This window comes from Drosophila suzukii, chromosome X (genome assembly GCF_043229965.1).
Source record: "Drosophila suzukii chromosome X, CBGP_Dsuzu_IsoJpt1.0, whole genome shotgun sequence".
In the NCBI taxonomy this organism is placed as follows: Eukaryota; Metazoa; Arthropoda; class Insecta; order Diptera; family Drosophilidae; genus Drosophila; species Drosophila suzukii.
The window spans coordinates 7,006,743-7,029,021 of record NC_092084.1 but is presented as its reverse complement, the minus strand read 5'-3'; the positions used below and the strand labels follow the sequence as shown (position 1 = coordinate 7,029,021).

General features: G+C 40.0%; 2 protein-coding genes across 6 annotated transcripts in view; one reads left to right on the top strand and one right to left on the bottom strand.

The window, feature by feature from the left end:
* mnb (minibrain) overlaps positions 1-20,593 on the top strand; it is a 27,218-nt gene extending 6,625 nt beyond the window's left edge. For 2 of the 5 annotated variants that reach the window (XM_070997363.1, XM_036820684.3), the window contains 8 exons: positions 2,915-4,047; positions 8,577-8,728; positions 9,528-9,662; positions 12,240-12,411; positions 12,480-12,647; positions 12,715-13,001; positions 13,061-13,898; positions 18,341-20,593. In XM_070997363.1, the coding sequence (XP_070853464.1) occupies positions 3,990-4,047; positions 8,577-8,728; positions 9,528-9,662; positions 12,240-12,411; positions 12,480-12,647; positions 12,715-13,001; positions 13,061-13,898; positions 18,341-19,263 (2,733 nt within the window). In that variant the 5' untranslated portion in view covers positions 2,915-3,989 and the 3' untranslated portion in view covers positions 19,264-20,593. Of the gene's footprint in view, positions 1-2,914; positions 4,048-6,801; positions 7,228-8,576; positions 8,729-9,527; positions 9,663-12,239; positions 12,412-12,479; positions 12,648-12,714; positions 13,002-13,060; positions 13,899-14,817; positions 17,713-18,340 lie in introns of those variants that run through there. The other 3 variants (XM_065867497.2, XM_065867498.2, XM_065867499.2) reach the window with 3 other exon arrangements.
* LOC108016791 (cytoplasmic 60S subunit biogenesis factor ZNF622) lies at positions 20,572-22,279 on the bottom strand. The gene is made up of 3 exons (XM_017083558.4): positions 21,631-22,279; positions 21,128-21,490; positions 20,572-21,054 (listed from the first exon to the last, which is right to left on the bottom strand). The coding sequence occupies exons 1-3, from the start codon at positions 22,150-22,152 to the stop codon at positions 20,704-20,706; spliced, it is 1,236 nt and encodes a 411-aa protein (XP_016939047.2). The 5' UTR covers positions 22,153-22,279; the 3' UTR covers positions 20,572-20,703.

Sequence of the window (22,279 nt, the reverse complement as noted above, 5' to 3'; positions counted from 1 at the left end):
AATATATCGAAGTTATGCCGTACTAGCTCTTGCCTCTTCTTTGGCCAAGTTCTTTGAGTTACTTTTTGGGCTAATCAGCGATACTAATGAATACAGAAGAAGCGGAAAACGCCTACAAGGTATTTTTAGTAGACACCTAGAAAATCTGGAGCACGCACATAGTCAAATATATGTACACATATACACTGGGTAAAATAGTGTGGGTGTGCAATGTTAATAACAAACAATTTCGCCACATGTTGAGCAAAAAAAAAATACAAACCAAACAAAAATAAACTAACAAGACTGTAGTGCAAATATGATTTATTTAATTTATTAGTTTAGTAACAGCGTTTAATGTGCACGCAAATTAAATTAAACAAAACGAGCGCAAATGGAAAAAGTCACACGAACGATTTGGGTCACCACATGACGTGCTCCGTCGTCATCTTTTTATGCGGTGGGTGGATGTGGGTGGCTGGCGGAGAAAGGAGAAAGGGGCGAGGGAAACTGGGTGCTGGGTGCTGGGTACTGGGAAAGAAAGAAGAAAGAGAGCACGAGCAGCAAGGCAAGCATACATACATACTAGTGTGTTCACTATACGTATATAGCCACAATCTGACAGACAGACAAACCTATTCTGACGTCAAACGCTGATCATAAAGTTTTATTTCTTGTATGCCTTAAAACAGTACTAACTCGCTAAGCTGGGCTGGAAAATAGTAAGACCGTATTTCCCACTTGATACTTCCGATTCCGTTATCGATTAATTTACTGTAGGCACTCATTACAGCCAACTTTACAGAGTTAATTTAATTTACAATCTTAAAATATGGCTACGTTTATCGTGTTCAAAAATTATTAATCAAACCAACATTTTAAAAATTCGGAACATAACTATTAAAAACAATCTTATATTTTTGAGTGTTTTGTACAGCCCCTTCATTTGTAGTTCGTTTTTTAACTAAACTAAACCATTAATAAAAACGACTTTAGCCCTAAAACCCGTTTGCGAATGATCACTGTATTCGTAGGAATCTCAATGTGGAATTTTTAGTATTTTTACCAGAGTTGGGGGAGTCGACTGAGATCGGATCTCGAAGATATTTGTAGACCACCCATCCGTAGAACAGGGTTGCCAGCTGCTGCAAAACATAAAAAGCAATCAGCTCGCGTTTCTTTCAGTGCGCCTTATTTGTTTTGCATTTTTGTTGTTCTTGTGTGGGAGTGCGTGGGTATGTGTCTTTGTTGCAGCTATTTATTGCTGCCTTTTGCCGACTTCGTGTTGGGCCAAAAATAAATGATGAAACATGCATAAAAAACTGTGGCTGCTGCCGCCTGCGGTAAAAATAAATGCAAAAAATAAATACATAAATAAGCAACGAACCCCGGACATTGCAGAAAAGTGTGAAAAGTCAAATGAACTGATACTGATAAGCGGTCGATTGTCCGTCCGCCGATCGCTGATCAGTTGACAACAACGGGTTAACACTCGTTAGCCGCATGATCTGCAAGATCCGCGCGCTGGGAATTACTTATTTATTAGTCACAAAGTGCAGAGAGCAGTGACGCATTTGTTTCTTTTTTATACACTTCTGATTCACGGCAGGAGAATCATTCACAGGCTGCACTTTTCTTTTTATTCTTTTTTTTGGTTGGTTCAGGAACTGGTTTCCTTCTGTTTTGCCGGTAAAATGTGTGAATAATTTTCTGCAGAAACACAGACGGGTCGAGACTATACTGTACAGTGGCTGTTGAAAAACTTGTCTTTAAAAGTAGAGGACAGCGTCCTATATTTAAGAAGTATTTTTAGGATGGCAAATCTGTTAGTTTATAATTAAAAAATCTCAAGGTATAAAACATATCAGTAAATAATATTTTTTGTTTGAAAGAACATATAAATTTAGAATTTGTAAAAATGATTAAAGGGTTTATTTCAAACCAAATCTTGGTATTCTTTGGTATGGTAGATAGAAATTTTTGTTGTATAATCTTGGTATTCTTTGGTATGGTAGATAGAAATTTTTGTTGTATAATTGTGAGGGAAGCTGTAAAGTTGGGAGTTTTTTTTGTTTTGTTATCCCTTCTTTTATCCCTTCGAGAGGCAGAGCCAAAAATGAAAGAGGAGTGGCAACCCTGGTCGTCTGCTGGTCAATTCCATTTGCTTGGCAACAAAATCGCGAAATGCCGACATGTGCCGCAGAAAAGCAGCCACAACAACAACAACAGCAACAACAATGGCAACAAGAAAGCAAGCAGCGCACCTCTAAACGCTAATAAACGCCACTTTCACCGCAACAACAACAACAACAAAAACAATGAGCCTGTGTGTTTTGTTTAGCTAATTAAAATATTTGCTCACGTAGGTTGTACATATGAACATGTATCGTGTGTTGTGGGGTTAATCAACATTTGTAATTAAAATGCACACCAAATTTTTCGCCTTGACAACAGAGTCGAAAAAGAGTAATCGAAATCGAAATCGAACTTGAAACAGCTGTCACTCGGCGTGCGTGACTGTGTGTGTGAGTGCAATGTCAGAGGTGGGCGTGTGTGCGTGTGTATGTATTAGAGGCGGCGCCCCGGCAGAAAAAGAAAATACGACAAAAAAAGCCAAGCCACACGTTGAACTTGCGCGCTCTCTCGCTCGCACACAGACGCATGCTTTTTGCGTCGCGTGTCGTTCGTTCACCTGCCAAAGAGAGAGAGAGAGAGTGAGCGGCAGCAGCAGCAGAGAGAGCATCTGTTAACAGCGAGTTAACAGCGGCAGAGAGCGCTTTATTGTTATTATTTATTATTTTTATTTGCGCCGTACGCTTCAAACCTTTTCCGGCTCTCTCCCCCATATCTGTATATATGTGTAATATATATTTATCCATAAATAATTATAATTCAATTAGCTAATTAAACAAACGTTCTTTCCTTCTCTTTCCAGCAAGAATCCACAACAACAACAGCAGCCGCAGTACAGTTTTGTAAACAAAGCGTGGCGACGATTAATATCAAATCGCGCGCTTCCCCACAGTGATGTAAATTGTAAATGTAAAACAAAACAAAAGGAAGATAAAAAAAAAAGTGCTGAAGAAATGTTTAAGCAAAATGTTGATAATAGCGGTGGCCAAAAATTACCATAAAACCAAAACTTCACTAACTTGAGAAAATCGATAAGGTATATAGAAAAGAAATCGATAAAATACAACATAAAATTATACCCTCTCTGCCAGGGTATATAAATCAACCAAAAAAAACGCAGAAGAAAGCCAGATCGCAAAAGCTTTTGCTTTCTTCTCAGATTTCCCGCGTGCGTCTGTGTGTGTGTGTGTGTTTTGTTTTCATTAGAGCACACACACACGCTCCCGTTGTGTGGGAGTGTGTGTAATTGCAATGCTAAACGGTAAATAAACGGAAAGAGCAATAACAACAACAACAGCAACAACAACAAGAGGAGGAGGAGAAACGTGTTTTTGTTTTGTTTGTTTCATAAATGTTTGACATTTTACACTGCAACAAATAATGTATCCATAATTCATAAACGCAAATAAACGGTAAAGCAAATTCAACAAAAGACTTAAAACTTGTGTTCATAATCTTAAACAAAAACAACAAAAAGTATTCGACCCCATAAAAATATATACGGCAAAATATATATTATACAAAATCACATAAATATAAATATTAACTGGTACACACGAAAAAATTTAATAAAATAAAATGCAACAACAACGACACAAAGGATAACGAAAAGAATACAAAATACACAAAAAAAACTACTTAATTTATAGAAAACAAAATCACAAGTTACCAAAATCAGACGTAAAGATACATAAAAAATACAATTTCAACAATCTAACCAAATCGCATGAACAAATAACGCAATATATATATACATTTATATATATTTATATAAACACAAGTATATATATGTCAAGTACATATAGACTTAAATATAGGAGTAAACCAACCCAAGTAACGATTCATTATTCAGCGCGAAACCAACAAACATCAGCCCCATGTATAGATTAGAGGATACGAATAGCGGCGGCGTTATGGATAAGAACAAACAGAAACGTGAGTATCTGCTTTGGATGTAAAAATGATATCACTTTTAAAAAAAGAAGATCGAATCGCTCGAACCCCTCCGAATGTTTTATTAATCGTTCTAAAGCAATTATTTTACTTTTATATATTTATATTTAATATTTCATTATTATAACGTGACAAAATTTAGAAGATTATATCATATTTTAAATTTTTGTTACATTAGTTTTGACAGTTGCTAACCAATTTATTTCTTAGTTCAAAACTTTATGCCGAAACGAGTAATTTTTAACTGCATATATAAATTCCAAACTTACAGTTTGTAAATCTTTGGAGATCTTTTTGAACCTTTTATCGAAAACATACCTGGCTTATCATTTTTCATTGCTGTCAGCAAAGGGTTACAAGAATGATAATGTTTTATTTACGTTTGAAATAACCAAGTCAAATATTACTTTGTTTACTAATGACAAAGATTAGCCAATATCAGGTGAAAATTTTAAGATTGAAGTACTTTAGTAGGTGCAAACAGCACCCACCCATTTTCCGGTTTTTCCTGTTCGCGAGAAATGCAACAATGTCACTTCATTCATCCAGCAAATACTGTGTCAACTGTTTGCTTATCACTCAACTGTCCTCCGTCTGTACTTGTCCCAATCCGTAGTATTTGGAAAACCCGTGACTCCGTATGGGGACTTCCCCATTATTTGTCAAATATGTTGGGTTACGGGGAACCGGGACTTTGGTATCTGATTAGCCTGGCGCCATCTGTTTATTAACTTGTCAAGTGGATGGCCACAAGTAAGTGCAATTCATGACATTACCTTTTTCAACGGGTCCGTGACTCACCTGCTCTGGATGCCCTCGCTATCGCCATTCGTTGTCCGTCCCCCTTTCCATATGTAATTATCGATGGACGTTGTTTATAATGCCCCCGATCCCCCATCCCTGGGCCAAAATGCAAGTGGCCAAAAGACGAGGAACGAACGCAAAATGTCGTCAACTATTTTTATTTTCGTACGAGACGCGTCAGACAGCCTAACATCAGAACAGGGGGAAATCCTACATTAGAGACGGAGGATCGGAGGATCTCTATAAATAGAGGGGCTGCTGTTCGCTCTCCACCGAATTTTTGAGGGGCCCCAAACTCATTTATCATTCAACTCTTCCATCGATTGGCAAGCGTTCAATTTATTTATAAGAGCAAATAATTTTATAATTGGTTCGGAGAAATGTTAAAACCAAATCTAGTATTGACGTGTGTAGGCAGCATTTTACATAACTTTAAAGAATACTATTTTTTGTGCATTCTTTTATAAAGTATATATCTATTTTATTTCAGACTTATTTTTGAGAAATCGTCCTCATTTGTAAACCTTTTTAGTTTCTGTAACTATACCCCAATTTTATCTCTTATTCTTTAAGAGACAGCTCAACCAGTTATACAATTTTGTAACGCACTGCATTATGCGCACACTTTTTGCCTGGGGTTAATTACATTTTATTTTAATTTCACATTTCGTTTGCTTTGTTTTGATTTCCTTGACTTGTCGAAGACGCAAAAGCCGAAACAAAGAAATGAATATATCTGTATCTGTATCTCGACGTGCACGAGACAAGTGCGAACACTTTCCCACCTACAACCACCCACTGTCCCCGCATTTCCCCCACTCTGTTCTACTTCACTCCGCTACATGTCATTATTGAAATTCCATTATCTACGAAAAGCGGAACTCCCCCTTTCACTCAAAAAAAAAAACAGTTTCAATAAAAAACAAAAGGCCAGGCAGTGGTGCGCTTTTGATCAGCAATGATATAGGAAACACCTAAGATAACAAATAATTTCCACGAATTTTCCATTAGTCACTCAATGTTAAGGTTGTAGAATGATTTTAACCGTACTTTTAACTTCTAAACAATTGTACCTTTTGCCCCTTCCTTTACTTATTATCGGAATTGTTGTACAATTTCACTCAATATTGTACAACACTAAAATGCATAGTGTAAACAGAACAAATTCCGAGGCCGGATAAATTGTGCTTACCCTGACAATATACGATTAACATCGAAATGATAGGATAATGTTGTACAATTTAACTCAGGATCGTACAACACTGAAAATGTCTAGTGTGAACAGATCAAATACCGATGCCAAATGAATTTTGTTTGCGGTGACAATATACGATTATTACCGGAATTGTTGCATAATGTTGTAAAATTTCTCTCAAGATTGTACAACTCTGAACGTGCGATTAATATTGAAATTATTGAATAATTTTGTGCAATTCTACTCAGGATTGTACAACACTGAAAATGCCCAGTGTGAACGGAACCAATTGCGATTAAAGATGATTTGTTTGCCGTGACAATATACGATTATAATCGGAATTTTTGGATGTTGTAAAATTTCACTCTAGATTGTACAACACTGAATGTGCCTAGTGCAAACAGAACACATTCCGATGAAAGACCTCGCCGGGCAACCCCCTGCATCTTCATTATCATTATCACCCCGAGAGCGTGATCATCGTTGCAACCGCCGAATTGCAGAAAAAAAATTGCAAAAACACACAAAAAATAAACTAAAAGAGCAGTGCCAGAAAACACGGTTCCGTATAAATAAAACAGACGACAAAAACGACGAGAGGTGGCAACATTGGTTGGTGACAGGGAAATAAAAAACCCCTGTCAGTTTGCGCTGAATTTTCACTCGACGCAGGTCGCACGCTTCTAAAGTGCTAACTCATCTGGATCTTAAATAAATTAATAAATCACCTATATATTACAAAACAAGTAAAGAGGAAGTGCGAGTGAAAAAGTCGCATAATATGTCGCCGGCTCCCGTTCCTTGGCAGCCGACAAACGGTGGCCATGCGAAAGACAAGGCCACCGAGGATTGGAAACCATTTTTCATGGATCCCATATCAGTGCCACCTGGTCGCAGTGGCTTCAGTGGCACCACCACCAACAGCTTGAACAACGGCAATGGCAGTAGCCATCACAATCACCATCATCCGCCTCATTACATCAATTATTCGGCGCAAATTGACTGCCAGCATCGTGTCAGAAATTGGCCAACAAATGGCAATCAGGAGGTGGACGGCGATGGCGATGGCGCTGGTGCTGGCGATGGCCATCAAATCATCTCAAAATTCCAGCCCAAAAGTGCTTGGAGCACTGTGGATGTGAATGCGGATCAGGTCGATGCTAGTAAGTCACAAAAAAGGGATCTATACCAATAGGGTTTAGGACCCAACATCACTAATGATATAAACCGTAGGATGGTGGTTGTAAATCTTCCTTAAGTGTCACGTTTTGATCATAATTTTCCACCAGGCCAATTGTTTAGATAGGTTCTGTAAAAAACTTTTTTTCCAAGAGTAAACATTTTATCAAGTTAAATGATTCGGTATATATAAAAAACCGACGAGTTTAACTAAAATTGTATTATTGTTATGTTGTAATAGTTAAATTATTCACCAGGTAATGTGAATATGAACCCAATATCATAAACAACAGCAACTGATTATCTTGAATATCATCCATATTTTGTTTGCCACTATTTCCTCTTTAATGGAATCACTTTCACGATTGAATGAACAATGAAATGATACGTTTTCTAACTGATACCTAAACAAGTTTTTTTTTTTTTGTAACCTTGATCAATCAATCTTAATTCTCAAAACGATTTTTTCTTATCGAGTTTCTGTCATCACCTGTTTTTCGGAAATGTTGATGTAATAGAATATCTTTTAGCTTGGGTTTAACATTAAACACAGACCCCTTAAGACCCCTTAAAACCCCTCAACCCCTTCGCCGTTTTATTTTCGTGGTGTCTTGTTTATATCGTTGGTGCTATTTTCGTTGCACAAGTTAAGAAAAAGCAAAACAAAAAAGTGAGCAAGTGAAATGGTCATAGAAGCATGGGAAATAGAACCAAGAAACGGCAGAATTATGTATCTGCGCCTGCATATTGTGTAATAATTTCAGTTCCGTCTGGTTCTAAAATTAAGGTAGAGCTTCTTTCTTCAACGGTGACTCTTCATCTGACTATCCCATCTGCACAGGGAAAAGAGTTTATTTCCAGTTGAAATTGTCTTGAAAATAAATTGAATAAATGTTATAAAGATTGATTTACAGATTGAGTTACTTACATGTATTGGATTTTCCGTTCTGTGTATCCTAATTTTGCTGTCTTAAAGATTTTCTTAGTACCAGAGCTTAGGTATCTTTAAGCTATAAAAGAAGTTAAAGATTGAATGATTCTTTTACAAATCATATTAATGGAAATTGTCATGGTTTTTCCCTCCGTGTATTTGTTCTCCTCTCTTCCCTTTCTGTTTATCATCGTTTTGGCAACTCTCGGCACTGACGTAGTCAGGTGTGCGAGAAACAGGTGCATTTTTGCAGAAGAGCGGTGTCCGAGCGATCCGGTCAATGAACCAGCACAAAAAGAAACACTACCAAACAAATACAGAAACCACATATCATCTACCCAAGTTCATATATTATTTCCGCCAATATCTGATAATATCTCTCTCTTCTCTCTTTCACTCTAGTATCCGCCTATGGGTCCGGCGGGGGCAGCGTCGCCGTCGACGCAGCTCAAGGCAGCGGAAGCGGGGGCGGAAGACAGCGCCACGCCCCCCTCTATGGACGCTTCGTCGTCGAAGAGGACCTGCCTGCCACACACCGGGATGTTATGCACCATGTGAGTACTATATCATACACCAACTATGTCCGAAAACAATATCATTTTAAAGAACATTCAAAATAGGGTTGAGGAAGTAAAGTTTTTGCAAACTAAAAATATTACTAACAATTATGAAAAGTAAAAGGTTTAAGAAACATTAAAGAAATGTAAATGGTGAATGAATGTTTTCCCATGCTCCAGTTAAGTTATAAGTTGCAATTAGAAAGGTTAATGGTTTCTTTTGAAGAACTCGTAAAAGAAAGGTTTCTTAACAACTGGTTTTACCTTAAGCAAGCAAGGCAATTTAAACGCCTCATATGTATGCACCCAAAAAAATCATTGAGTGTCAATTTAATAAGTGTGGTTGATCAATTTGATCCTAAAAAGGATTCTTAAGTATACTTCGTTATATGAAAAATCTTATTTGACCCTAAGTAGTGTCATTTTGGCAACAACCGTAGTTACATCAATACCGATAGTGACCTTTTTCGATTGTTCAAAGAATGTGCTTTACATGACACCTTAGCCATTGAAATTTAAAAATGAAGAATTCTTAACAACTTTGGATGGTCTAAAAAGGAGATTGCTTGCTATACTTTAAGCATTCAATTTAAAAAGGCTTCAATACATAGAACTCTAATAAAACTGGCTTGATTTAAAAATTCTCTAAGCTAGACATGTTGGGTTTCAGGAAGTTATACTGCACATTGTACTTAGATCTCGTTTAGGGTCAATAGGCCAGTGGTCGATGTCACCCTTAATAAGTCAATAACACAAATTATTATTTACAATAATGATTTTTACATTTTATTCACAGCACTCTAGTCCCTCGTCTTCGTCGGAGGTGCGCGCCATGCAGGCCCGTATTCCCACCCACTTTCGGGACCCATCCTTGGGACCTTTGCGCAAGCTGAGTGTCGAACTGATAAAAACCTACAAGCACATCAACGAGGTGAGTGTTACCATCCCAAAAAACATTAATAACCCACACCAAAAAAAAGAATCACATTAAGTTAGTTATCCATCCTAAGTTTTAACGTTTCTTTTGACGAATCAAAATTGCTATCTAAGTGCATATCAAAATGACATTTTCAATGTAATAGAAAGGGTTTTCCTTAGGCGTAATACCTTTTATCAGCAACTAATAACCTAATGGGTTGATGTACAAGTTGATATTATACTGCTTAATATCAATCATACATACACACAGTGGCGGATCCAGAATTTGTTGTGGGGGGATATAAAAAAAATTTGTTGAGTAGAAATACAAAATTTGGAATGAAATACATATATTTTTTTAACCGAGTGGGGTATCTATCCACCGTATCCCCCGTGGAAACGCGCCTGTATAGACATATGTAATATAGAATTCGATATATCTCATCATAATCAAATTAATTGCAGAAGGGGTTCTTCAACTAATCTAAGCTATTTTTTACGAATTGTATTAACATATTTTATGGAGATAGTAAATATATACAGTGCTAAGTAAATTAGTAAGCAATCGAACAGATACCATTGTTTTTTGCTGCGAAACTACCGTAGAACCTTGGCATCCATCCCGCTTTTCTTTTTTTCACGCTCTTATGACGATCGGAATTTCGTGGGGGTTTTTTCTTGTCTTGTGGTTTTCTTTTTTTTTTGTTGTTGTGTGACTATCTGCTGACAGCGGATTTTTGTGGCGTTGAGCTGAGCTAAAGATACGTTTGTCCTTGACCCGCTTGGGGGGTCAATTCCCACACCGCCCTAGCCCATTCGCAGTTGACTTCGATTGACGTCGTTGCCGCCTCGGTTGACAACAGCCAACCAAAAATATAAAGAGGACAAATAAGCAATGAAAGCCAGGCACGCAACTGTCTCGGTGCTCCTGCCAAGTTCCTAAGTTCCAAGCAAGCGTCCCCGAATAACTTAATACTTTTGGCTCTCTTGGAAACTGTCAAATGACGTTATGACGAAATGCCGCCGACCTAAATCGGTGATTATACGCCATGAGTAGCGGGGTGATTGTCCTATGTCACATTAGAATGTTAATATTTCACGCAGCCCGAAGAATTCTAGATGGGTCCGTGGAAGACCCCAAGAAGAGAGCACAAAGTTGAATATTCTGGAAATACAACACATGTACATTGTACATAAGTCACAATCCTAACTTTTTGTCTTAATCGATATAATATGAAGGGCAAGTCAAGAAACGAAACAACTTCTATGGGGGAAAAGAACATGAAACTTTTTGTATTATGTAAAATGCTCTTTAAAAATGTTTTTTTTCTGTACATTTTGAGTTTCAACCTTTCATACTGCTGTTCAGAATACAAAGTTTTAAAATTGTATTTAATTCTAAACCCATAATATGTGGCAAAAACTTTATTGTTTTCTTTAAATTGCAATATTACAGCTCTATTGGCGATTTAAAGCCGAACATATTGATGTTGGTAAATAAGAGTATTGCAGTTAACTGATTTGACAGCTGGCGTTGCGGATGCGGTTGGTTGCAGGTGCAGGTATTTGAGTTTGACAGGTGCTCTCGAGCAGTTGGAGTGTTTTTGACAGACGTTACAGTTACATTTGCAGTTGTCATTTTGTGCCGTTAGAGATGCCGTAATATTGCAAATGCCTTTTCGCTGCCGTTTTGTATGCTACAGTTTTCGTTTTCCGGAGAGTGGGGCTCTCGCTCTTTCTCTCGTTATGTGGCGCTATCTCGCTCGCTCCACCGCCAACTTGCCGCGTTAGCAACAACTTTTTTCGCCAAGCTGCAGCCTTTTCCCCCCTTCCCCAACAAGATAGGGGAGCGTGAGAGAGACTGGAGTGTGAGAGAGAGCGGATAAAATGGAGAGAGCATTTTCTCATTTTTTCCTGCTCGGCGTCGCCCTCTTTCGTTTTTTTTTTTTGCCGGTCTTGTCTCTCATCGCATTTTCGCTATTTTCTCATTTTCCCATTTTATGTTTACATTTGTCGTTGATGAAGTGGAAGTAACGGGATAACTTTCAGCTGGCCAATAAAATTCAATTATGTTAGCACCTGCAATTTGATGCAATATAATATTTTCTTATTACTCAATACATATGTAGGGTTGGAAAACGTATCCTGCATACATACATATATGCATTTTTGAAAATGATCGATCGACATTGATCGATTTTTTTTTAACATGCATATGTAGTTACTCTTATCTCCAGTCAGGTGGGGATGCCCGACAGAAATAATTTAAAAAAATTATCACTTGTGCATTATATTATTTTTTTTTTCATTAGCTAAAATATTTATGTTACAGTAAATTACATAATGGTCTTACAATTATAATAAGCCAGAATCGTTTTGATATTTATAGTAAAGAAAAAATAAATATATATATTTATAGTTATTAGATAAACATTTTTGAAACTAGTATGTATTTACGTGTATTTACGATTGTTTTGAAAACTAAAACATACTATTTGTCTAAAAGCTCGTTACGGCCAATTATAGGTTTACACCTTGTAAAATAATCAATGAATGGTCGAAAACTAACTTTGAAATCTCTTAATTTTAGGTTTACTATGCGAAAAAGAAACGCCGTGCCCAGCAGACGCAAGGAGAAGACGACTCGTCCAACAAAAAGGAGCGAAAGCTGTATAACGATGGCTATGACGACGATAATCACGACTATATAATCAAGAATGGCGAAAAGTTTTTGGATCGCTACGAGATAGACTCGCTGATCGGTGAGTGGGAAAATTATATCATAAGAAACGTCATATACTCATTGAGTTATTACTTTAATCCCGCACAGGCAAAGGCAGTTTTGGCCAGGTGGTGAAGGCTTACGACCACGAGGAGCAGTGCCACGTGGCGATCAAGATAATTAAAAATAAGAAACCGTTCCTAAACCAGGCACAGATCGAGGTTAAGCTACTCGAGATGATGAACCGGGCGGATGCCGAAAACAAATACTACATCGGTTCGTTTTCCCAAAGATAATAAAAAAAAAATATAACTATATAAATATATAATATAATCCATTGCAGTTAAGCTCAAGCGGCACTTTATGTGGCGCAATCACCTGTGCCTGGTGTTCGAGCTGCTCTCATACAACCTGTACGATTTGCTGCGGAACACCAACTTCCGGGGCGTTTCGCTGAACCTCACGCGCAAGTTCGCCCAGCAGCTGTGCACCGCACTGCTCTTCCTCAGCACCCCCGAACTGAACATTATTCACTGTGATTTGAAGCCTGAGAACATCCTGCTGTGTAACCCGAAGCGTTCGGCGATCAAGATCGTTGACTTTGGCAGCTCCTGTCAGCTGGGACAGCGGGTAAGTTGGTTGGCTTGACTGGAAACTAGACAAATTAACCATTCAATCCCGCCCCATAGATCTACCACTACATCCAGTCGCGCTTTTACCGCTCGCCGGAGGTGCTCCTGGGCATCCAATATGACCTGGCCATCGACATGTGGTCCCTGGGCTGCATCCTAGTCGAGATGCACACCGGCGAGCCGCTCTTCTCCGGTTGCAACGAGGTTGATCAGATGAACAAGATCGTCGAGGTGCTGGGCATGCCGCCGAAATATCTACTCGACCAGGCGCACAAGACCCGTAAATTCTTTGATAAGATCGTGGCCGATGGCTCCTATGTGCTTAAGAAGAATCAGAACGGGAGGAAGTACAAGCCGCCGGGATCCCGCAAGCTGCACGACATCCTTGGCGTGGAAACAGGCGGTCCGGGGGGCAGGCGTCTCGATGAGCCGGGTCACTCCGTCTCGGATTATCTAAAGTTCAAGGATCTGATCCTGCGCATGCTCGACTTTGACCCCAAGACACGGGTCACGCCCTACTATGCCCTGCAGCACAATTTCTTCAAGCGCACGGCCGATGAGGCGACCAACACGAGCGGCGCGGGCGCCACAGCGAACGCAGGAGCCGGTGGCTCCGGATCCAGCGGAGCAGGAGGATCCAGTGGCGGAGGCGGTGGTGGCCTGGGAACGAGCAGCAGCAGTAGCGGTGCGGTCTCCTCATCCAGTGCAGCGGCACCGACGGCGGCGACAGCAGCGGCCACGGCCGCCGGATCATCCGGCTCGGGGTCGGGTGTCGGCGGCGGATCCTCCGCAGCGCAGCAACAGCAGGCGATGCCACTGCCCTTGCCCCTGCCGCTGCCACTGCCGTTGCCACCACTCGCGGGTCCTGGCGGTGCTTCAGATGCCCAGTGTCACGGTGAGTAGTAGTTGAACGCCCCACCTAGAACCAATCCCCAAAGCTTGGTTAGCGGCTCGGTTTTAAGGCATCCAAAGGTTTCTATGTAATCTGAGGTCTATTTTTGGAACAGTATATTTATTTAGAATCAAGAAAGAACCTCTTCTTTTAGTCAAATTCACATAATAAATAAAGGATCTAGAAAAGTTTAAAGTCAAATCAAAGTATTTAATGATTTTTGATGTGACAATATGTAAATAACACTAATTTCAATTTTTTTTTGGCACATATTTTGATTTTGTTTTAAATAACTTCACTAAAAGTTGGCATAGTCCAAAGATGACATTGGAACCTTGGTTTTAAAATCGATACGATTAACCGCTCACAGTTTGTAGCCGCTGTCCCATAGAATTTTGTGTTTGTTGATTATGTTTATAATTTTGCGTGAGCTGATTTGATGTAAAAGCTCCGAGTTATGTGTTGTAGTTCGCAGCGAGTGGTGACTGTGCTCATGCTTGAGGCATGATCGCAATCATCATTTGTTGAATTTCGTGTGTGTTTCGTGTGTGTGCAATCAAAAAGCATTTATAATTTAGATATTAGAATTATTATGTGAAGAAATTTGTACTTGATTATATGTTTGTATTAGGCAATTATGATTTTGTATCTAATATTTAATAATTACCATTTAGTTGCACTAGTCACCCTTAAATGTAAGAAGTGTTTCGTTTTATCTTTAGTTCGGCGCTTAGTGCTAAATTAATTAGTTGTACGAAACTAAAGTTTGTGAAAAGTAGCAATGCAAGAACGAGCAATGATTGTGGTCCCAACAATATAAAGATAAATTCCTTTCTTTTTCTATTCGAACTCCTCGATCTTTTGAACTCGACCACCAAAAATATAAATCAAATAAAACCAATGCAAATACAAACGATGGCAGCAGATGATCGCCGATGACCGGCAACAGCAGCAGCAGCAGCAGCCACATCTGCGGCAGCAACAGCAGCAGCAGCAGCAACATCATCAACTGCAGCGGCAACTTCAAGGATGCCACAACAGTAACCAGTAACCAGCAACACGCAACACGCAATATGCAACGTGCAACGAGCAACATTAGAAGCGGCTGCATCACTTGCAGTCCGGTGATCCGCTGGTCATGTTATCTATCTAAATATCCATTATCTAACAGATCCGGCGTTTTGTAAATAAACATTTCACCGTTCATTCACTGTCTATCTCTTTCCCGTCTCTCTCCGTCTCTGTCTATCTCTGTCTCAAACGCCACTAGAAAACACTACAGATATTTGTTTTTCCTATAAGAAATGAATGTGGCGCCTTCACTGATTTCCATAAATCATAATTTTTTTTTTTAGAATTTAATATGTAATTTGTATTATGCTCACGCATTTTAAGCGCTCGGATGAAGATACAATCGTGTGTTAAGTGTTTGATGTTTTTTTGTCAACTTAAATTACGCAGAAAATGTCTAAGAATTAATAACTTAAGTTTAGGCATTTAGTGTCATAGAATTGAACGAAGAGTTTGCGAATTCATAAGAGTAATAATAAGAGGAATCCTTAACGACTTTCTTAATGACTGCCATACATATATACATACATCTTAATAAACATACATATATGCATAAGTAAGTACAGGTACATTCGAGTAAAACGACACTGAGAGAAATCAGCGGACAGCAGCAGGGGATCTTGTAGGAATACGAATGTATAAATTGTTCCGTGACTGGAAAGAATCGTTCTCTTTTCTTTAAATATTAGAATGCACTGATTCTTGTTCAAGTAATTTGAATACATTTTTAATTTTTGATTTTGTAAGTATTCTACAAATATTTTAAACCGAACTATAGATTTTTTTGTCATTTGGAATGCACCTAAAATGGTTAAGGGTTTCATGGAAATTTGTTACTGATATGAACTCGCCACTTACGGTGTCAAAAAGTAGGCAATGATATATGTATGTTAATTTCAATGATTACATTTCACAGAACATATTTTTAATTGGATAATTACAGTCATTATTATAAGGAACAGAAAGTGATCTTTCTTAAAACCATATTTGTACACATTCCGCACAGTTTCCGTAATAGAAATACACGACCCTGCTGTTTGCAATTGAAAAACCAGATTAAGTGCTAAAGACGAAAATTAAACATTTGAAAAAGCGATAATGGATCTCAGTGAAATATGCGAAATACGAAACACAAATCATAGTTTGTAAAAAGTATAAATCCAAAATGAAAATCGTAGACATGTAAAAACGAAACAAAATTCACTCGAAGAAAATAAGACGTTTAGTAAACCAAAGTACATAAACAAGAGTCAAGTAATTAAAAGTGAACTTAATGGAAAACCCCCAGTTTGTAACATAGACATAAATACATCTTTTTTTGTCCCTTAATTTGGATCCTTTGCCTTTGCTTAAAGTGGGGTAAAAGCAAATAATAATGGTTATTTTCAAATTATTTTCTTTAAAGAACATGTGTTTCTATAATTTTAAACATTAAAAGAGTTTTGGAAACGAATAGTCATAAAGGGATCTGGTTGCAAAACCTTTTCTTAAAACTTAAAATTAATGCCGAATTGTTCACTGTCAAAAATTCATTTTTAGTACCTATATAAATAGTATTTAGCCCCCATTAATAATGCATTATGTTTGCTTTTACGATCACTTCTATGGTAGTGGTAAAACACTTTATTGGCATTAAGGGTTAACTGAACCGAGCTTTCCCGCTCTCTTTCTCAATCTTTTGGGAATTTACAGGGATTTCGTGTAACGAAACCTCGGAGAAGAAGGAGAGCGAGGAAGCAAGCGATAGCCGCTTTCTTTTGTGATACAAAACCGCTAAGAATATTTAACTTTCTAAAATCTTAGCCATGCCTATATCTTCAAAAAGTTCGGGCCTTGTTAAAAATAAAAAAGAAAACAGGCAGAAATGTTAAATAACAAAGGTAATACAAACACACTCTCAGAAATAAAGCAGCGGTAAATATATAAATATATACATAACAGTTTTAATTGGAATGATTGATAAGCGATAACCGATAAACAAAATGCGATAAGTATCGATAGTGCGACAAATATGCGAAATACGAGTAAAAACCAAACACAAATCATAGTTTGTAAAAAGTATAAAGTCGTAGGCATGTAAAAATAGCAGAAAAAACAAAAAATTGGTAAAGAAATGAATGCGTTTAGTAAACCACAAAAAGTAAATAAGAAAACTAATGAAATCGTATAGCAAGCATAACAAATTAAATCAGTACGTACTAAAGAGAAGAACTTTAGCATTTAATAAATTAACATACATCTATATATAAACACTTACAAGTAATTATGCGGAAAACTCAATTAATTTTATTAGACACAAACCAAAACGCAGACAGACAAACGGATACGAAATACATATAAAGTAAATATTTATTAAAATTAGAGGTTAGCCCCAAAAGAAAATGATCCTTGATCCATGAATTTAACAGCAACCGGAGAGACACTTAACGAAACTTGTGTAAAATACTAAAGCCCGAAAAGCGAGTGTTATAGGTCGAATAAGATTAAAAGTCACCAAACCATACATGCACACTCGTACACCACAAACACATAGGATGGCGAAAATATTCAATAATGACGATAACTGCAATGATAACGATAACCAATTGTTATTTAAGCAGAGTTGCATTTTGGAATGAAAGCGGTAAAGAAAGCAAAAACGAGGTGGGAAAAGTCGGGGAACCATAATGCATTTTTTTTTACAAAACAGTATTGCAAAAATATGAAAATTCAAATTTAAACCAAATTAAAAAAAAAAACACGAAAAGCACTCACACATACACAACCGACAAACCGACACACATATGGACATGCAACATATGTGGCATTTATATAATATAAACATACAACAGCTGATGGTTTAAGTTGAATAAGTACGAGATAATTTATTAACGATTAATGAAACCGAAATGGAAACTTTACCAAAACCAAACCAGAAAAAGGAATTCATAAAAAAAACTAAAGCAAAAGACAAAACTTACAAAAAAAGTGAAAAAAAAATCTTCAATAAAAACTTATGATATAATCAACAAAAAGCATGGGTTAAGGAAACTTTAATGTATGTCGGGGACGGAATTGTTGGTGTTTATTTATAATCCTTGGAAAATTTGATGAGCCTGTTTGCTTTTAATAACGCTATATAAATTTTTAAAAAACATGTATATGTATGTATTTTCTTAATACAATTACTTTAATACATATTTTATGTACATTTTTTTACGATTTTCAAATGTACACCAAATATTTGGTTGTACAGATTTTCAAACCAACTGAATTTCTGAGTAACAAGGCAAATAAGCTTGGCACTTTCCAAGGATGGCTATGGGTTTTCTATAAAAAAAGACAATTTAAGAATATAAAATGCATCCAAAACTGAATCCTTGTTGATCTTACAGGCCTGCTAATGCATTCGGCGGCGATGAACAACTTCTCCGCTCTGAGCCTGCAGCCCACCGCCCATCCGCCGCCATCGCTGGCCAACAGCCATCACAGCAGCAACAGCCTGGGCAGCCTGAATCACATCAGTCCCGGCAGCAGCAGCAAAAGTACGCTTCACAACCGCCTCTACGGCGGCAACATGGTGGGCGCGGTGGGTCACCACAACAGCAGCAGCAGCAACCACAACAGCATCAGCTATCCGCACGCCATGGAATGTGATCCGCCACAGATGCCCCAGATGCCGCCACCGCCGCCGAACGGCCATGGGGGAAGGATGCGGGTGCCGGCGATCTTGCAGCTGCAGCCAAACAGCTATGCGCCCATCTCGGGGCCCTACTACGGCAACATGTCATCCTCGTCGGTGGCTGCGGCTGCGGCGGCTGCTGCTGCTGCGGCCTCTCACCTCATGATGACCGATTCGAGTGTGATCAGCGCCTCGGCGGCGGGTGGCGGTCAGGGCGGTGGAAATCCCGGACCGAATCAGGTGCCGCCATCGGCTGCCGCCTTTCTCTTTCCATCTCAGCCCGCCGGAACGCTCTATGGAACGGCGCCCGCCTCACTGAGCGAGCTGCCGCTGCCATTGCCGCCACTGCCGCTGCCGCTGCCACTGCCCATGTCAATGCCCCTGCAACTGCCGCCCTCTTCGTCGTCGTCATCCTCCTCGGCATCCGGTGGAGGAGGAGGATCTGGAGGAGTGGGTGTGGGAGTCGGCGTCGTTGGACAAAGACGGCACATCAGCGGACCCGCCTCCCAGGTGGGCATCTCTCAAAATGCCGGCGGTGGCAGCAACTCGGCCACCGGAGCCAGCAGCAGCGATGCCTCCTCGTCGTCGCCCATGGTTGGCGTTTGTGTTCAACAGAATCCTGTAGTTATACATTAGCGTAAACTGGAAAAGCGACCGAACGTTAGTTGCCCGCTTAATATACTTTTATTTTCACACCCTTTGCCGCTCTCTGCTGCTATTTATTGCACCGCCACCACCACCGCCCAAACCAGGAACCACAGAATCACCAGCGCAGCAGTGCTCTATGTGGTTTCAAATCGGGAGTTTTATTTCAGGGGTAATGCCAGGTACATCATATGTAGAAGTTTCTTTTTTTTTCTTATTTATTTATGAACAGATTTGTCTTACGCGCATCCATTAAATTGTTATGATTGTTTGAATGTTTAAAATATGTTGATCACTAATAGTGCTTCACTATGCCAGCCTTCTCTTAAAATCATTTTTGTGTGCAATTTGCACTAAGCAGTTCGTCCATGTGGGTGTTGTTCACTGTACGTGTTGCGGCAGATATCAAGCAAGGCTGTTCCCCAAGCCTGATTAATGGGACAATGCCAACCGCTGCCCCAAATGTATTCCAATGTGTTAAAAATGTTTGGTTTTTGTACTATTTGTTTTACCGAATTTAAAAACAAATCTACTTTCGTAATTTTGGTTCAGAGTTCTTATGAAATTGTAATTATTACACATGTATACGGTTGTAAAGAATATGTTTTTTATTATCATACGTATAGGAGTTCAAAACGATTGAAAATATAGTTTATTTTGAAAAAATTGATTTAAGCGAAATTTAACTTGACATTAAGTTTGAAAATCACATTTAGATGGACTAAGAAAATTTTAAACACCTTTAAAACGGATTTTTTCAGGGGAGAAATTAAAGAAGACTAGCTACTTATAAAACCATTTCGTTAGCAAAAGCTAGCACACTTGGGCCCCTTCTTTTCCATTCTGTGGTAGGCTTAAAGTAGGTTTCAAACTGTGAAGTTTGTGCAGTTCAAAACCCACTTTCGACCTACCATAAGGACAGAAAATCGGGCCTTGGGGGCTTTGCCTTAGAGAGAAGGCACCCGATTTGAACCACAGAAGCATACCGAAACTATAAATACATTAACATTAACTAGCTGAAATTGACCCTCAAGCACCCACGAAACACACAGAAAACTCACTCACCTGCGGTTTTTACTGAATAGTCACTTCGCGCTCTCACCGCCGCGCCCACATCACCGGCCACGCCCCCATTGATTGAGGCGGGAATGCCGGGTGGGCGACTTGAAGGATTTTGCAGAGTTTATTTTTTTTACATGCTAGATCCTATTTTTTTTTTTGGCCTAATTATAATGTTTAATTGTATGCTGTAACCGTAACGACATAACTTTACTTTATATAAACAAATCAAAATTAAACTTTATTTAATTGTTAATTTAAATTATGTAATTTTATTTGACGAGAAATCGCTAGTAATATAGAAAGCAAACAAATATGCTTAATTTAAGCAAAACTTAAATTGTTTTTATTGTACACGGGGGCAATAGATGTCTACATCAGAACTTGGGCACGATAGTGCTTCTGCAGCTTGTTGGCCTTGCAGCCCAGCTTCATCTGCCACTTGGACTGCACGCGCTTCATCAGATGGATGTCCCGAGCCTTGCGAGCGGCGGACAGCTGCTGGGTATGCGTCCATCCCAGAGCCCGGTATTCGCTGAGTACGCGGTGCAGCTTGCGGTCGGACTTCTGGATAACCACGGCGCGTTCCGGCCGGAGGTGCTGCCGGTAGTAGCGGAGCAGGGACCGATGGCCAATGACTGCCCCGGAGGGCAGCACCAACTGGTACTCATCGCCGTCGAGCAGTTCCGGTACCACCTCGTCGTCAATATCCATGCCTTCTTTCTGTGTGGGTCAAGAGGGAAATGTTAAAGGATGAGTAATCTTCGGGAGTACATAGTGTCAGCGGATCACTCACATTGTCCGGGTAACTGCTGCTGTAGTCGTAGTACTCCGCGTATTCGGCCAGGGCCACGCCCTCGTGCAGCATCTGGCAGTGGCCCTTGTCGACCATGTGCTTGCGCACCGCGTCCAAGGAGTAGAAGGTCTTGCCGCGATCATTGCAGAACAGGCAGATGAAGTAGTTGGCCACCTTCTCGCCCAGGTAATAGAGCAGGCCCTCGAGGTCGGTGCAGTACTCGGTGTCGGGGATGAAGAACGAGTGAGCCACGGACATGTGCTTGAGGTTCTCGACCAGATCCTCGCTGGCGTGTGTGCAGAACAGGCAGTCGCGCTCTGTCAGCGGATTCTCGGGTATCTTGTCCCACTCATCGGAGTCGATCTGTAAGAGGAAATTCCATTTAATAATTTAGTGATATTTAAAGTTCTGGTGAAGTTATAACTTGGAAAAGGATAGCCTGTAATCACTGTCAAGCTAAAACCCAAATGAAGCTCCCTGTAAGAGGGATGTAGTGCCCCTACCTCCTCCTCCTCGATATCCTCAAATTCGTCGTCGTCAACGTCTTCCATCTCCTCGTCGTCATCCGCATCCGCCTTGGCCACTCGCTCTGCGAAAGCCAGTCGACCCTTGCCAGCGGCTGCGGCGACCAGGGCGGGATGGGGGCGTGGCTCCACAACGCTGCGCGTGCAGACGGAGGTCGTGGTGCTGGCGCTGCCGCCACTGGCGGCCATCTGATCCCGCTCGTAGCGGGCCAGCAGCTCCTTGTGCTTCCGGCTGTTCAGGTGATTGTCGTGGGCCTTCTGGCTACCGAACTGACGCCTGCAGGCGTGGCAGTAGACACTCAGGTTCTGCTCCTCGAGGGCCGCGTCTGTGGCGCTGCGGGCGCTCAGCACGCGCTGCTGGAACTCCTCGGCCGTAACCGGAGGCAGCTGGGCCACCCTGCGCTTCAGGTTGTAGCGGTGCCAGTCGGTCTTGTAGTGATCCCGCTGCACATCCGCGCTGGCGAAGCGGGCATCGCAGTTCAGGCAGGTGAAGTGCGACATTCCTTACTGATTACTGATTAATTTCGAGTGTCTTCGGTTTTGGATTTTGTTTCAACTGGAATGGAATGGCGTATTTCACAAGTAGTCTCCGATCGGTCTGATAATTAAGAAGGTAATGATCATTAAC